At 63.0% G+C, this 16,813-nt stretch overlaps 1 protein-coding gene across 1 annotated transcript in view; it reads right to left on the bottom strand.

Annotated features, from left to right (window-relative positions):
* The window catches only part of SND1 (staphylococcal nuclease and tudor domain containing 1), an 80,190-nt gene that overhangs the window by 44,104 nt on the left and 19,273 nt on the right, over window positions 1–16,813 (bottom strand). Inside the window, exon 10 of the mRNA XM_059847681.1 lies at window positions 14,634–14,747. Coding sequence (XP_059703664.1) covers window positions 14,634–14,747 — 114 coding nt within the window. The remainder of the gene's footprint in view (window positions 1–14,633; window positions 14,748–16,813) is intronic.

Here is a 16,813-nt window from a genome sequence, read left to right as displayed (position 1 = left end):
AGGACCCCAAATGGGGGGGACAGGACCTCAAAGGGGGGAACAGGACCCCAAAGGGGGGGGCAGGACCCCAAACGGGGGGGTACAGGACCCCAAATGGGGGGTACAGGACCCCAAAGGGAGATACAGAACCTTATAAGTGGGGTACAGGACCCCAAAGGGGGTACAGGACCTCAAAGTGGGATACAGGACCCCAAAGGGAGATACAGAACCTTATAAGTGGGGTACAGGACCCCAAAGGGGGTACAGGACCTCAAAGTGGGGGGTACAGGACCCCAAAGGGAGATACAGAACCTCAAAGTGGGGTACAGGACCCCAAAGGGGGGACCAGGACCCCAAAGGGGGGACCAGGACCCCAAAAGGGGGGGTACAGGACCTCAAAGTGGGGGGGTACAGGACCCCAAATGGGGGGTACAGGACCCCAAAGGGAGGTACAGAACCCCAAATGAGGGGTACAGGACCCCAAAGGGAGGTACAGAACCCCAAATGGGGGGTACAGGACCCCGTGGCCAGGACAAAGTTGGGGTCAGGACAGTGACCCCGAGAGCCCGGAGCAGGACAGCCCCGGCTCCTGTGGGATTGCTGCTCCCATGCCGGGCTCTGCTCCCTGCTCACTCCAGGACACGCTGTGCATGACCATCCTCATCATCCTGGGCAGGGATGAAGGCCCAGGGCGCCTCGGCTGCGCCGGGAGCTGGAGCAGGAACGCCGCGGGACAAATGGGAACGGCGGGGAACGATGGAAGCGACGGTACGGAAAGAACCGGGGCTGCTCCAGCACAACCAGAACTATAAATAATAAAGTTATAAATTATAGAATCTGGGAATCTGGGGTTGAGTTGGGTGGGAAGGGACCTCACAGCCCCTTCACTGCCACCCCTGACGTGGCAGGGACACCTCCCACTGTCCCAGGGTGGAGAGGAGAAGGATCCAGGGAGAGCTCAGAGCCCTGGCAGGGCCTGAAGGGGCTCCAGGAGAGCTGCAGAGGGACTGGGGACAAGGATGGAGGGACAGGACCCAGGGAATGGCTCCCAGTGCCAGAGGGCAGGCATGGATGGGAGACTGGGAATGAGGAATTCCTGCCTGGGCTGGAATTGCCAGAGCAGCTGGGGCTGCCCCTGCATCCCTGGAATGTCCCAGGCCAGGCTGGACACTGGGGCTGGAGCAGGCTGGGACAGTGGGAGGTGTCCCTGCCATGGCAGGGGTGGCACTGGAGGGGCTCTGGGGTCCCTTCCCACCCAACCCATTCCATGGTTTTATGATTCCAACCTTCCTGATTGAGGAAGAACTGGGGAAGAATCCCTTAATTTGGGCTGGGGGGCTGACAGGAGCTCCCCAAGGGGCTTTAACCCCGCTGGCAGCTCCGTGCCGGCCCCAAACCCTCTGTGGGGGCAGCAGGGCAGGCAGGGCCCTTTGCAGGGAGTTACTGGGGCAACATCCGAGCACGGCGCTGCCCGCTCCCGGGGGATTCACCATCCAGCAGCGCTTGGCTCCGTGCCCCTCTCCGGGGCTGATGAGGAAATTGAGACATCCCAAAATATCCGTTCCTTCCACAGATCACTCGCGGTTTCCCCACTGCAGCGCTGGAACTCGGCCTTAAACGAGCCCGACTTCCCCGGCAGCCCCGGGAGCTCCGCAGGAGCTGCTCCCTCCCTGAGATCCCTGGCAGAGCTGTGCCAGCAGCATCCCTGCTCCAGGCATCCAGGATCTCCCGGATAAACGGGAGACACAGCCCTGCTGCCACAGGGGTCTTGTCCCAGCACTGGAACTCATCCATCCTCAGCCTGTGCCTCCCTCAGGAAGGAACTGCCCAGAAAAAGGTGGAAAGCACAGGAGCTGGATTTGTGCTGAATACCCTTTGGCTGCTGGAATGCAGATCCTCAGCAGCAGCACCTGGAACTGGGGCACGGCATTCCAGGCATCCCAAACTGGGCCCTTGGAACTGGGGGAGGCATCCTGGACACCCCAAAGTGGGCACCTGGAACAGGGCACTGCATCCCAGACTGGGCACCTGGAACTGGAGGATGCATCCCAGACACCCCATCCTGGGCACCTGGAATTGGGGGGTGCATCCTGGACACCCCAAATCTGGCACCTGGGACAGAGCACTGCATCCCAGCCACCCCATCCTGGGCACCTGGAATGGTGCTGCTGCATTCCAAGCATCTCAAACCAGGTACCTGGAATTGGGGGATGCATCCCAACCCCTGCCATGGTGGGAGATGCTGGTTCCAGGCTACCCTTGCCCAGAATCCGGCGGGAGCAGCCTCGGGATGTGGCTTTGAGGGCACCAAGGGGATGTGGCTCTGAGGGCCACGTGGATTTGGGAATCCAGCAGCGTTTTGGCTGCTCCGCTCCCACAGAGAGGGAAAACGGGGTCAGCGTTCCCGGAACAGGGATGATCCCGACCCAGGGCCTGGCTGTGGGACACCGTGACACCGGGAGATGCCTCTGCTTCCTAAAACCGTCACCGGGGGGACGGGAATGGGGACAGGGATGAGGACAGAGGCAGCAGCTGCTGCCAGGCACGGCCATTTCAGGGCTCCGGGAGGAGCCTCCACACTGTCCCCGTTGTTATCCCGGATTTCAGAGGAGAACTGCAGACCCTGAGGGATGCACAGCGGGGCTGTCCCTTCGAGCCCTCCCTGCCCTGGATTCGGGGTCGCGTGGGAGGGGACTCACTCCCGGCCCCTTTTGTCCCTGCTCCCGGCGGGATTCATTGCTGTGGATCCTCCCACACGGCCCCGCGGGCACCGGGACCCTGAGCGGGGTCAGGGCAGGACTGGGGAGTGCTGGAATGCGGGAGCAGCTCGGATCCCAGCTCGGATCCCTGCTCAGAGCCCAGCTCAGATCCCAGCTCAGATCCCAGCTCGAATCCCAGCTCAGAGCCCAGCTCAGATCCCAGCTCAGATCCCAGCTCAGATCCCAGCTCAAATCCCAGCTCAGATCCCAGCTCGGATCCCAGCTCAGGTCCCAGCTCAGAGCCCAGCTCAGAGCCCAGCTCAGATCCCAGCTCAGATCCCAGCTCAGATCCCAGCTCAGAGCCCAGCTCAGGTCCCAGCTCAGAGCCCAGCTCAGATCCCAGCTCAGATCCCAGCTCAGAGCCCAGCTCAGATCCCAGCTCAGATCCCAGCTCAGATCCCAGTTCAGATCCCAGCTCAGATCCCAGCTCAGATCCCAGCTCAGAGCCCAGCTCCAATCCAAGCTCAGATCCCAGCTCAGAGCCCAGCTCAGATCCCAGCTCGGGTCCCAGCTCAGATCCCAGCTCAGAGCCCAGCTCAGAGCCCAGCTCAGATCCCAGCTCAGAGCCCAGCTCAGATCCCAGCTCAGGTCCCAGCTCAGATCCCAGCTCAGAGCCCAGCTCAGGTCCCAGCTCAGATCCCAGCTCAGATCCCAGCTCAGGTCCCAGCTCAGAGCCCAGCTCAGAGCCCAGCTCAGATCCCAGCTCAGGTCCCAGCTCAGAGCCCAGCTCAGAGCCCAGCTCAGATCCCAGCTCAGGTCCCAGCTCAGAGCCCAGCTCAGATCCCAGCCCAGAGCCCAGCTCAGAGCCCAGCTCGGATCCCAGCTCAGAGCCCAGCTCAGATCCCAGCTCAGATCCCAGCTCAGATCCCAGCTCAGATCCCAGCTCGGATCCCAGCTCGGATCCCAGCTCGGATCCCAGCTCAGGTCCCAGCTCGGATCCCAGCTCAGATCCCAGCTCAGATCCCAGCTCAGGTCCCAGCTCGGATCCCAGCTCAGATCCCAGCTCAGGTCCCAGCTCGGATCCCAGCTCAGAGCCCAGCTCGGATCCCAGCTCAGATCCCAGCTCAGGTCCCAGCTCGGATCCCAGCTCGGATCCCAGCTCAGATCCCAGCTCAGGTCCCAGCTCAGAGCCGGAGCTGCACCGGAGCGCTCCAAGCCCACCCGCACGTGACAGAGGGAAGGAGGAAAAGCAGCTGGAGAAAAGTAGGACAGCGGGGCCGGGAGCGAGGGAAGAGCTTTGAAGGATGGAGCTGCCTCCCCTCTGCGGGGCCTGGGACAGAGGACACCCCGAGCTGTCACCGTCAGTGTCACTGTCGCTGTCACCCCTGCCCTGCTCACAGGGCACTCTAAGACCCCCTCACCAACCCCAGGGGGCTGCACTGTGCCAGCGGGTCTGGGGAAAAGGCAGGATGGATCTGTCAGCCCCAGCACAGGCAGGATGGATCCAGTATCCATGGCACAGGCAGGATGGATCCAGTATCCATGGCACAGACAGGGACCCTGGCACAGGCAGGATGGATCCATTATCCATGGCACAGACAGGACCCCTGGCACAGGCAGGATGGATCCATTATCCATGGCACAGACAGGATCCCTGGCACAGGCAGGATGGATCCATTATCCATGGCACAGACAGGATCCCTGGCACAGGCAGGATGGATCCATTATCCATGGCACAGACAGGATCCCTGGCACAGGCAGGATCCCTGGCACAGGCAGGATGGATCCATTATCCATGGCACAGACAGGATCCCTGGCACAGGCAGGATGGATCCATTATCCAGGGCACAGACAGGATCCCTGGCACAGGCAGGATGGATCCATTATCCATGGCACAGGCAGGATCCCCGCACAGGCAGGATGGATCCATTATCCACAGCACAGGCAGGATAGATCCATTATCCCTGGCACAGGCAGGATGGATCCATTATCCATGGCACAGACAGGATCCCTGGCACAGGCAGGATCCCTGGCACAAGCAGGATGGATCCATTATCTATGGCATAGGCAGGATGGATCCATTATCTATGGCATAGGCAGGATCCATGGTCCAGGCCCAGTCCCTGGCACAGCCCAGGTCACCACCAGCACACCCACGGTGACACTGGGGCTGTGCCAGTCCGTGCCACCCCCGTGCCAGCAGGGGCCCAGCCCTTCCTCACCACCAAGCCCTGCAGATCCAGAGCAGCTCCTCCATGGACAGTCCTTTCCAAGGTCCTCACAGCCTTGCTACTTGCACTGGGAATTTTGGGAGGTTCTGAGGTGCTGCCAGTGTCACCAAGGATGGTCGCTGCCACCAGAGTCCAGGAACTGGAGCTGGGGGAAGGGGCTGGGGGGGCTGCAGTGGCAGTGAGGGACGTTCCCAATCCATCCCCCCTCCATCCCATCCATCCGTCACGTCTCCAAATGTCTGGCACTGAATGCAGCCGGTGCTAATGGAGGGGGAATATTCATGATTCCCGATTCTGGGAGCGGCGCCGGCAGAGGTGCAGGAATGGGGGTGTTCCCACTGCTCCCACGGCTCCAACCCCCCAGTGCTGGGGAGGCTCCCAGCTCCCGCTCCTGAGCACAGAGGGATGGGTGCCCTGGGATAAACACGGAGCCCTGGCCCCGCTGGGACCCCCTGTGAGCACCCCGAGCTGGGAATTGGGGGGTGGGATGTGAGCCTGGGCCAGGCCTCGGGGCCGGAGCTTCCCCGTCCCGCCCTGTGCGGATGGAGCTGCTCCTGTCCCCTCCCTGCCCCACTGGGTGACGGCACCGCGTGGCCCAGCTCTGTCCCCGGGGTCCCCTCGGCCACCCCCGCAGGTGACCGGGCAGGATCCGGGGCCATGCCGGAGCCGTGCCTGCTTCCCACCCGGGGCAGAGGCTCCGGAGCCGGGAGATGGGAAGGCAGCCAGTGCAGAGGCTCATCCCACGCTAAAATCAGGGATCGATTCCCGAGGCACAAGGGCCGGAGCATTAATTGCAGAGCTCAGCTCTGTGCCAGGACCGAGGCGCTGCTCCAATTCAGCGCAATTTTCCATGTGCTGAGGAATTCCAGCAGCTCCCGAGGAGCTCAGAAGGTCAAAGCTCCTCTCTCCCAGCAGCGTTTTCACGCTCATCCAGCCGAGCGACAAACAGCCGGGGCTGGGCACGGACCAAACCTCTGGAGCGGCTCCCGGAGCGCGCGAGGCTGGAGCAGCATCCCCGGGAATGCGAGCTGGCAGGTGCCTGGATCTCCCTCCAAGCATCGGTGTCACAACACCAGGCAGGAATTACAACAGAGGAATTGCAGCACTTAGCGGGAAGCGGCTGGGGAAGGATCTCGGCGCAGCCCGCTCTCCGGGGATTATTCCTGCCACGCGGCAGATCCAGGTTTCCGCGGCAGCAGATGGGCTGAGCGGGGCCTGCTCGGAGCAGCGCGGCCCCGGGGCCTCCCGGAGCTGCTGCCTCATGCGAAAGCTGCTCCGTAATTGCTGGCAAGCTCCTGCCCAGCTCCCCGGCCGGCTGCGGGGCTGGCCGGCTGCTCCAGCACCAGCCCGGCTCCTGCTGCCGCTGCTGCCGCTCCAGCGCTCCGGGCTGGAGTCTGCTCCCGTTTCGCTGCCGAGCTGCTGCTCTCTGAGCCATGAGCAATTTCCTGGGATGCCAGCAGCTGTAATCCATACAGGAACCCAACCGTGCCAGCTCGCAAATGAATCCAACCCGGAGCAGGCCTTGTACCTGGCGCTGGCAGCTCCCCCGGGAGCCGGCTCCGCGCCTTTGGACGTTTGCTAGCGGCCGGGCATGGAAATCGCTCCGAGGCAAAGCTGAGCCCTCCCCCGGACCCCCCCAGCAGGAATTTAACACCCAGCGCTGCCGGGAGCCGCCGTGCCGCAATCCAGAGGCGCGGGTTAAACACCAAGGGCTGCCTTTCCAGGCAGGAATGACTTGGGGAGCGGCAGGAGGCTCGGCAGCCGCAGATGCGAGCGAATCAGTTTTCCCGGCGCAGCACTTGCTGCCCGGAGGGCACATTCCAGGTTCCCAGAACATGCTGACTGCACTCGTCTTCTCCCTGGAAGCAACTGCAGCTCCCATTAAATATTGATCCGGGAACTCCGGTGCCCCCGCGCCTCCTCTCCTCGGCTCTGCCAATATTTAGAATCCATTAAAGTCGCGTGCGGAGCACTCGGAGCCGCGGCGGCTCCGCACCGGCCACGCCGGCAAATCAGTTCGGTTACACAACCGCGGATGAGCTGCCATGATCCCTGTAGCTGTAATTTAGCGGGAGCGGGCCCGGATGAGTTCATGGCTTTGTTCCTCGTTAATCTTTCATGCTCGTTGAGTGCGGAGCAATTTGTGTAGTACAAACCCTGCGCCACAAATCGCAGCCGCGACCTGCTCCGCGTGCATCCCGCCCGGCATTCCCAGCGGGGCCGCGGCCCCGGATTCAACCCCGCATCCCCGGGAACGGCTCCCGGGACTGCCCTCACGGCACCCACAGGGACAAGGATCCATCCCCGGGAATGGCTCCCGGGACTGCCCTCACGGCACCCACAGGGACAAGGATCCATCCCCGGGATCGGCTCCCGGGACTGCCCTCACGGCACCCACAGGGACAAGGATCCATCCCCGGGAACGGCTCCCGGGACTGCCCTCACGGCACCCACAGGGACAAGGATTCATCCCTCGGGAATGGCTCCCGGGACTGCCCTCACGGCACCCACAGGGACAAGGATCCATCCCCGGGATCGGCTCCCGGGACTGCCCTCACGGCACCCACAGGGACAAGGATCCATCCCCGGGATCGGCTCCCGGGACTGCCCTCACGGCACCCACAGGGACAAGGATCCATCCCTCGGGAATGGCTCCCGGGACTGCCCTCACGGCACCCACAGGGTCAAGGATCCATCCCCGGGATCGGCTCCCGGGACTGCCCTCACGGCACCCACAGGGACAAGGATCCATCCCCGGGAATGGCTCCCGGGACTGTCCTCACGGCACCCACAGGGACAAGGATCCATCCCTCGGGAATGGCTCCCGGGACTGCCCTCACGGCACCCACAGGGACAAGGATCCATCCCTCGGGAATGGCTCCCGGGACTGCCCTCACGGCACCCACAGGGTCAAGGATCCATCCCCGGGATCGGCTCCCGGGACTGCCCTCACGGCACCCACAGGGACAAGGATCCATCCCCGGGAATGGCTCCCGGGACTGTCCTCACGGCACCCACAGGGACAAGGATCCATCCCTCGGGAATGGCTCCCGGGACTGCCCTCACGGCACCCACAGGGTCAAGGATCCATCCCCGGGAACGGCTCCCGGGACTGCCCTCACGGCACCCACAGGGTCAAGGACAACAAAGCAGGGACACGGGAGGGTTGGGGCTCAGCCGAGCTGGGGATCCCCGGTTCCTCCAGGCTCGTAACCAGAAGGATCACGGAATGCTGTGGGTGGGAAGGGGTCTTAGGGTCCACCCAGTGCCACCCCTGCCATGGCAGGGACACCTCCCACTGTCCCAGGCTGCTCCAGCCCCAGTGTCCAGCCTGGCCTTGGGCACTGCCTAGGATCCAGGGGCAGCCCCAGCCTCGCAGCCCCGGGGATTTGTGCCGCCGCCTCCATCCCTGCAGAGGGTTTGGCAGTGCCCACCCAGCCATTCCTGCCTGGAAATCGCTCCCTGTGCCAGCCCCTCCTCCCAGCCCTCGCCTGGCAGGGCTGTGGCATCGCCCGCGCTCCCGAGGGTGCCAGCGCAGCCTCTGCAGGGCCCAGGAACGTTCCCAGCTCCCGGCAAGGCGCTGCCAAGCCGTGCAGCCGCCCTCTTCCCAAAATCCAGCTGGCTGCTCCCTGGAAAAGCTCCCGGCAGACACCTGCAGACCATCTGTCGAGCGGCACCCACCGAGCGGGACCGGGCCCCAGGCTCTCCATGGGTACCCAGGGCGGCTCAGAGCCGGGAGCAGCAGCTCTTTTCCAGGGATGGAGCAGCTGGGATTGCTAAAAATGGGTGGGATGGGATCTTTCCCAGCTCCTTTCCCAGTCCTCCCGCAGGGTTATAAATCCAACTGGAACAGCCTCAAAAGCCGAGCTCCAGGGGCCGGGCCAGGCTGCCCTTGGCCCCAAGGTCATTCTCTGCCCTTCCTGCCTCCGGCAGGGCTGGCACAGCTCCAGGCAGGTCGCTGGCACAGAGCTCTTCCAATCCCACAGAAATATCCCAGGAACCAGCGAGGCACAGGGAAAGGAGCAGAGCGCTTTGACCGGGGTGGGTAAAACACTCCCTGAAATCTGCTGGAATGTGGCAGGATGAGCAGCCACATCCACCACCCCTCCCAAGGGAACGAGGGACACAGAGCGGCCTCAACATTCCCAGCACACAAAAATCCTGAATCCAGGAGTCAAACCCTGGCACCTCCGAGAGCAACTGGAGCCCCAGAGCCCCAGAGTCACTGGGATCTGCAGGACACAGAGTGCCCAGAGAGCCGGACACAGCCACGGGAATCCCAGCTGGCACCGCCCTGGGAGCACCCTGGAATGTCCCACATTCCAGCCGGGATGCAGATCCCTGGCTGGGAGGGTCCCGCGGGAGCAGGGCCTGGATGATCCAGGCCTTTGGAATCACAGCAGAAAGCCAAGGAACCTGCATGAAGCTCCTCTGAGAGCTGGGAAAAAAATATCCAATCCCAAATCCATCTGTTCTCCCTCTTTCTGAAGCCATTTCCAGCTTTCCTGTGCTGCCAGCTTTTCCCTACCAGGGCTGTGGCAGCTCTGGGAGGCTCCCGTTGCTCCAGAGCAGGCAGGGCACCAGGATCCCCCATCCCAAATCCTGACCAGAGGGGCCCTGGACCCCTGCCCTGCACTGGTGAGGGGCAGAGGGACAGGAATGAGCTGCCATCCAGGGGAAACATGGAAAACCAGAGAGCCTCAGCTTTGCATCCCTGGAAAAGACGTCTGGAGGAGTCCCAGGGCCATCCCGACAATCCCTGGAGAAATCCCACACCTGCAGTGCCAGCCTGATCTCGGCTGTGCAGGTGGGACCAGGGAGTCCTGGAGCAGCCGGGAAAGGAGCTGGGATATCTCTGCTCCCAATCCCACTTCCAGGGCTCCCAAAAGCTCCCAAACCCCGGAGTCCTGGCAGCCTCCAGGTCCCTGCTCCGGCCAGGGGCACTGTCCTGGTTCCAGCTTCCCCGCTGCCAGCCCACCCCCAGCAGGCTGCCTGCTCCCCGCTCCTCCCGTTGAATCAGGATCCATGTGCTCGACTCCCCCTCCTCCAGAGAATTCCCAATTAAGAGATCAATTTAGATAAATTGGGGATTGGAGCAGATTTGTGCTGCAACTGCCGCAATCCAGAAAATTCCGCCAGGGCGGCTGACGGGGCCTGGAATGTGGCTGTCCAAGGGAACGAGCTGTGATTGGAAAAGGGAATGGAAATGTCCCAAACTCTGGGAACGGTGGTGGCACCAACATCCAGGGAAGCTCTGAGGCACAATCACCACAGCTGGATCCAGCAGGTCTGAGCCCCGCTCGCTCTTCCCAGGAATTGGCTCTTCCTTCCATCCCACGGAACTGCCAGACACGGCTCAGCTCCGCCTCTGGATGGATCCAAGGCCAGCCAACTGCTCCAGGGAACAGGAAGGATCCATCCCCAAAATGCATGGATCCCAAACCCCACCGCAGGGTCCAGGGGCTGAGCGCTGGGTGCACCTCAGGAACAGCTTCCCTGCATCCACAGGCACCTGGAGCATCCCAGGGACTGGAGCATCCCATGTTCGCAGCCTCAGACGGGGGCTCCATCCCAGGGAGAGCTTCCAACCTTCCCAAGGAGATTCCAGCCATCCCAGAGAGAGCTTAAACCTTTCCAGGGAGATTCCATCCATCCCATGGAGACATTCCAGTCCTCCCAGAGAGAAATTTCAGTTATCCCAACGAGTTTCCAGCCATTCCAGTGAGATCTTCCAGCCCTTCCAGTGAGTTTCCAGCTATCTCGATGCAGATTCCACCCATCCAGGTGAGGTTTTCCAGGTGAGCTGTTCCCCCACCCCACGGTGGCAGCGCAGCACCCGGAGCAGCAGGAGATCCATCCCCATCCCGATCCGTGACGTTCCTGGACAGAGCTGGGGACGTTCCCGGCCGCTGCTCCCGGGATTCATCCAGCACTGGGAGATGAAAGGCTGGAGATGAAAGGCTGCAGGATCCCATCACACTCCGTTTTCCGTCTGTCACTTCCCATCTCCTCCATCCCGAGCCGTGGGAGCAGCAATTAGCGCTCGGCAGGTCGGGATGGGATTCCCGACGGAGCTGCCATATCCCAGCGCTCCTGCTCCGGCGGGGAGGAGAGGCTGGGAAGAGCCCTCAGAGGGGCACTGGGGGGAAAAGCCTTCCAGGGGAGCCTGGAATCAGCCCAGAATTGTATTGTGTACATTTTGTATTTCATATTAAATAAAGGTTTGCATGTTCCTAGAATTTATACGGATCCCAGGACTGCTGAGGCTGGGAAAGCCCTCCAAGGTCACAGAGTCCAATTTGTGCCCAATCTTCACCTTGTCCCCAGCCCTGAGCGCCACATCCAGGCATTCCTTGGACACCACCAGGGATGGGGATTCCAAATTTCCCCTGCCAAGGCCTGACCCCCCTTTCCATGGGGAAATTCCTGCTGATTCCACCCTGAGCTCCCCTGGCCCAGCCTGAGGCCGTTCCCTCTCCTCCTGTCCCTGTTCCCTGGAGCACAGCCCGACCCCCTCCACTGGTGGATTTTCAATAAATGCTCAGATGTTATAAATATTCCGGTGGATTTTCTGTAAATCCTGACACATTCCACGGATGTGCCCACGGAGAGATGTCCATGCTGGTATTTGATCCATAAACAGATGTGTCCACACTCCCTGAGCTCCAGATCCACCTCTGGAATGGCAGCTGGGATGGGGGTCCCAAACCTGAGACCCAGCGAGGGTGGGTTTGGTCCCTTGCTGAATTCTTGGATGTTTTTTCCACAATTTTAACTGCTGGTGTGGAAGGGAGGAGCAAAGCCATCATTAATTGCACTGCCAGGTAATTAATGACAGCACCAGGGACGGAAACATGACAGAGCTACGGAAGGATGAAACCCAGGGAGAAATAATTGGATTGAACAGGAGCATCCCAGGCCAGAGGGACCTCGGGGAGACCCCGGTGGGGCAGAACTGGGACCAGCACGGGACACAAAACCTCCCAGTCTGGGTGCCCCGGGCAGGGCTGACGCAGACTGGAGCCCGGACCAGCCCGAGGAGGAGGAGGAGGAAGCAGAGGAGGTGGAAGGAAGCAGCTCTTCCTCTGAGGACTGAAAATTCCACATTTCCTGGGGGTCTGGCAGCACAACTCCACCCCCACTAACCCTGGATGTGCCCTGAAGGCACAGCTGATTCCAAATGCTGATCCCAGTCCATGGGAACAGCCAGGGACAGACACAGAGCAGCCACAGGGCTGAGATCCAGAGATCTCGGGGTGCTGGGATGTGACACTGGGGTGCCAGGATGTGACCCTGGGGTGCCGGGATGTGACCCTGGGGTGATGAGAGGTGACCTCAGGGTGCCGGGATGTGACCCTGGGGTGCCGGGAGGTGACCTCGGGGTGCTGGGATGCACAGGGACAGCCCGGACTCAGGCCCCCCGGGCGCTCCCGGGATGCGGGAGGAGCGGAGCGCGGCGCGGTTCCGGGGCCGGTCCCGGAGGATTTGCCGCGGATCCACCCGGCGGCGCGGCGGGCGGGCCGCTGCCCTTCCCCTGCCTTCCCGCAGTCTCCTTGGAGACCGCGGCCGCTCCGGAGGGGATCCCGCTGCTCCCGGCCCCGCCGAGCCCATGCCAGAGGAGCAGCGGGAAGAGGGGATCTGGGAAGGTATCCATAATTCCGTGTGGCCAGAACAAGGCGGCGTGCGGGGAGGCAGGAATTTCCAAATTCCCGTTCCCACAGCAACGCGGGGTCACCTCGGGAGCCGTCGCCCGCCGGCACGGCCGTGGTGCTCCAGGATGGAAAACAGCCTGGAAAAGGTGGGTTTGGAGCAATCCTGGCTCGGCCCCCCTCATGTGCACGGGCAGGAGCCTTCCCAGGAGCCTTCCCAGCATCTCCAGAGGCGCTGGAGGAGGAGGAGGAGGAGGAGGGATGTGCCAGGAACAAGGCAGGCGCTCTGAGGGTCTCAGGAGCTCCGTGATCCCACAGCTCTGAGCACATTGGCCATGGAGGGAACGGAGTGACAGAGGGAACAGCAGCAACATGGGGATAAATCCCTGCCCTGAGGAGCTGACTGGCATCACCGAGAGACAGCAGGGAGCGCCCAGCTCCTGCACCCACAGCGCTGTCCCAGAAAGGGACACGGGGATCAGAGCCACATCCTGGCTCCCAGAGCAGCTCCAGAGCTCCAAGTGGGATGGAGACTCTGTGAAGAGGGATCAATCCCTCATTCCAGTTTCTGGAACAGCTCCAAAGCTGCAAGCAGGGTCAAGGAGCCTCTGTGTGACACAGGAATCAATCCCTCATTCCAACTCCTGCAACAGCTCTGGGGCTGTGAGGGGTGAAGGAGACTGACACAGGGACTGATCCCTCACCCTGGCACAGCTCTGGGCACAGTCAGGGACACTCTGTGTGACACAGGGACTGACCCCCACTCCTGGCACAGCTCTGGGCACAGTCAGGGACACTCTGTGTGTGACACAGGGACTGACCCCCACTCCTGGCACAGCTCTGAGCACAGTCAGGGATGCTCTGTGTGTGACACAGGGACTGATCCCTCATCCCCACTCCTGCACAGCCCCAGAGCTCTGAGCAGGGCCAAGGGCGCTCCCTGTGCCCAATCCTGGCTCATCCCGGAGCTTTCATGTCCCTGCCGTGCACTCAGATCCGGCTCCAGCAGCGCCAGCCTGAGAGAGCCTCAAACACAGAGAGCAGGGACCAAGCTGTGCGGGAACAACGTGGCCTCTTCCAGCCCTTCCCAACGTTCCAGAGCCTGCCAGGAACCCCTCGATCCCGAGCTGCCGGTCACGAGCCGGCCCCGGCGTCCCTCGGAGCCCAGGACACAGCAGCTGCTCCTCTGGGCAGGGGAGAGCCCCCAGAGCCCAGCCAGCCCCGCGGCCCAGGGGAAGGAAAACCGAGGATTCACCCACTCAGGAGCAGCTGTGCAGCCTGCCGTGCCTGCCCCACGGATGGGGACACGAGGGCGTGAGGCCACAGGCACAGATATCCCTAAGGAACATCCCACACCCCCGCCGGGAGCACCCACGGAACACGGGGGAAACTGAGGCAGGAGAAGAGGGACGGAGCTGTCACCCTGCAGCCATCAGTGCACGCTCCAGCCCTTCCCAGGCCTCCTGCATCCCATGGGATGGGCTCCCGCAGGAAGGGAAAGGGGGCATGGGCATCCCAGAGGGAGCAGGAGCCCCACGGGAGGGGGCTCCACGCAGAGCCAACCCTGGTCCTCTGCCTGACCCCTTCCCATCCTCCTCCCATCCCCTCCCTGTCCCGCAGTGTCCCCAGGCGCTGTCCCCTCCCTGGGCGCTGTCCTGCAGTGTCCCCAGGCGCTGTCCCCTCCCTGGGCCCTGTCCCTGCAGTGTCCCCAGGCGCTGTCCCCTCCCCGGGTGCTGTCCCCTCCCTGGGCGCTGTCCCCACGCTGTCCCCTCCCCAGGCGCTGTCCCCAGGCGCTGTCCCCTCCCCGGGTGCTGTCCCCGCGCTGTCCCCAGGCGCTGTCCCCTCCCCGGGCGCTGTCCCCGCGCTGTCCCCAGGCGCTGTCCCCTCCCCGGGCGCTGTCCCCGCGCTGTCCCCAGGCGCTGTCCCCTCCCCGGGCGCTGTCCCCGCGCTGTCCCCAGGCGCTGTCCCCTCCCCGGGCGCTGTCCCCGCGCTGTCCCCAGGCGCTGTCCCCTCCCCGGGCGCTGTCCCCTCCCCAGGCGCTGTCCCCTCCCCGGGCGCTGTCCCCGCGGTGTCACCTGGGCGCTGTCCCCCTCGAGCCGCGGTGGCCGGATGCTGGACAGGTGAATGGTTTTGTGGTCCCCGGAGTTGAGCTTCACCACGATGGCGTCGGCGTTGAGCACCTGCATCACCTGGGGACAGAGACAGAGCTGAGCGTGGGGACAGCGGCCAGCTAGGCACACCAAGGGCCAGGTGCCACCGTGACACCGGCTCTGCCACCCTGACTGCCACCCCCAGCACAGCGAGCAGCCCCAGCCCCATCCTGGCTGTCAGCAGGGGAGTGTGGCTCCTGGCACGGTGACATGTGGCACACCAGGGCACTGCCAGCCGTCTGTGTCCTGTGCCAGGGCTCAGCCCCCTGGGTTTCATTCCAGAGGCAATTCCAGAGGGGCAGGAGCAGCAGCTGGACACTGGACAAGGGATGATGCTTGGGGAGGAGAGAGCAAGGACAGCCCGTGGTGGGAGCAAACTAATCGGGATCATAAAGTCAGGGAATCCTGGAATGGTTTGGGTGGGAAGGGACCCCAGAGCCCCTCCAGTGCCACCCCTGCCATGGCAGGGACACCTCCCACTGTCCCAGCCTGCTCCAGCCCCAGTGTCCAGCCTGGCCTGGGACACTCCAGGGATGCAGGGGCAGCCCCAGCTGCTCTGGCAGTTCCAACCCAGGCAGGAATTTCTAATTCCCAAGATCCTATCCGTGCCTGCCCTCTGGCACTGGGAGCCATTCCCTGGGTCCTGTCCCTCCATCCTTGTCCCCAGTCCCTCTGCAGCTCTCCTGGAGCCCCTCCAGGCCCTGCCAGGGGCTCTGAGCTCTCCCTGAACAATCTCCTTCCCCAGGCTGGACACTTCCAGCATTCCCAGCCTGGCTCCAGGCAGAGGGGCAGGAGGATCCCACTGGGCTCAGGACACAGGGGTTTAACATTCCCAGTTCTCCAGCCCAGCTGAGTAGAGCTGCTGGATATTCCAGTGGCAGGACAGGAACCTTCCCCTGCCTGCTCCCAGCACAGCCCAGTGCCCCCAGTCCAAAAGGCTCCCACTGCTCCTTATCCAGCAGGATCCCAATCCCACACATCCCTGGAGCCACGGGGGGAGGCAGGAGCTGAGCCCACTCCAGCCCTCTTTGCCCGGCAGTCACACCCGCCCCTCCCAGCGTGCTGGGCCAGAGGGAGAGCAGGATTTAAGGAATTCTGATCCGAGCAGACACCACGGATCGCCAGGGCACAGCAAAGCCCCTGGGAACATCCCGGCCTCTCCCGGCTCCCAGCTCCTGGATGCTTCCTCGGCAGGAGCAGCCCAAAGCCGTGTGCCTGCCAAGTGGAGTAATCCAATCTCACGCTCCAGGGCATCCAGGGGCGAGGAGGGAGCGGCCTCTCTCCTTCCTGCCGCCCAAGACTTGGGAAAAGCAGGATGTGAAGCGGAGCTGCTGCAGCCAGGGCCGCTGCGGGTCAGCTCCGGGGGCAGATCCCGCGCTCCATTACACATCCAGCACATGCTTCCCCGGGAGCCGCGGGAGCCGCGGGAGCCGCGGTCACATCTCATTTGTTCCCTGGCAGGAGGCAGCAGCCGGCCAGCGGCTCCCGGAGGCGCGGCCCGGATCCGCGCGGGAGCGGCTGCGGGGACTGGCCCGGCCCTCCGGCCCCCGGCAGGACCGACTCACGGCACCCTGCACCGGGGTGAGCCGGCTGCCGGGGGGTGCAGGACACGGGAGGCAGCAGCACATGGATGTAGCAGGACACGGGATGCAGCAGGACATGGGATGTAGCAGGAGATGGGATGCAGCAGGATATGGGATGTAGGACATGGGATGCAGGAGGACATGGGATGAAGCAGAATACAGGATCTAGGACATGGGATGCAGCAGGACACAGGATGAAGCAGCACATGGATGTAGCAGGACACAAGATGCAGCAGGACATGGGATGCAGCAGGACATGGGATGCAGGAGGACATGGGATGAAGCAGAATACAGGATCTAGGACATGGGATGCAGCAGGACACAGGATGAAGCAGCACATGGATGTAGCAAAACACAGGATGAAGCAGGATACAGGATGCAGCAGAATATGGGTGCAGCAGGATATGGGATGCAGCAGGATACAGGATGTAGGATATAGGATGTAGCGGGGCATAAGATGCAGCAGGACACGGGACACAGGACACGGGAGGCAGCAGCACATGGATGCAGCAGGACACAGGA

The sequence above is a fragment of the Haemorhous mexicanus genome, chromosome 5 (genome assembly GCF_027477595.1).
Source record: "Haemorhous mexicanus isolate bHaeMex1 chromosome 5, bHaeMex1.pri, whole genome shotgun sequence".
NCBI lineage: Eukaryota > Metazoa > Chordata > Aves > Passeriformes > Fringillidae > Haemorhous > Haemorhous mexicanus.
The sequence above is the reverse complement of the archived record's forward strand: the minus strand, read 5'-3'. Positions and strand labels throughout refer to the sequence as shown.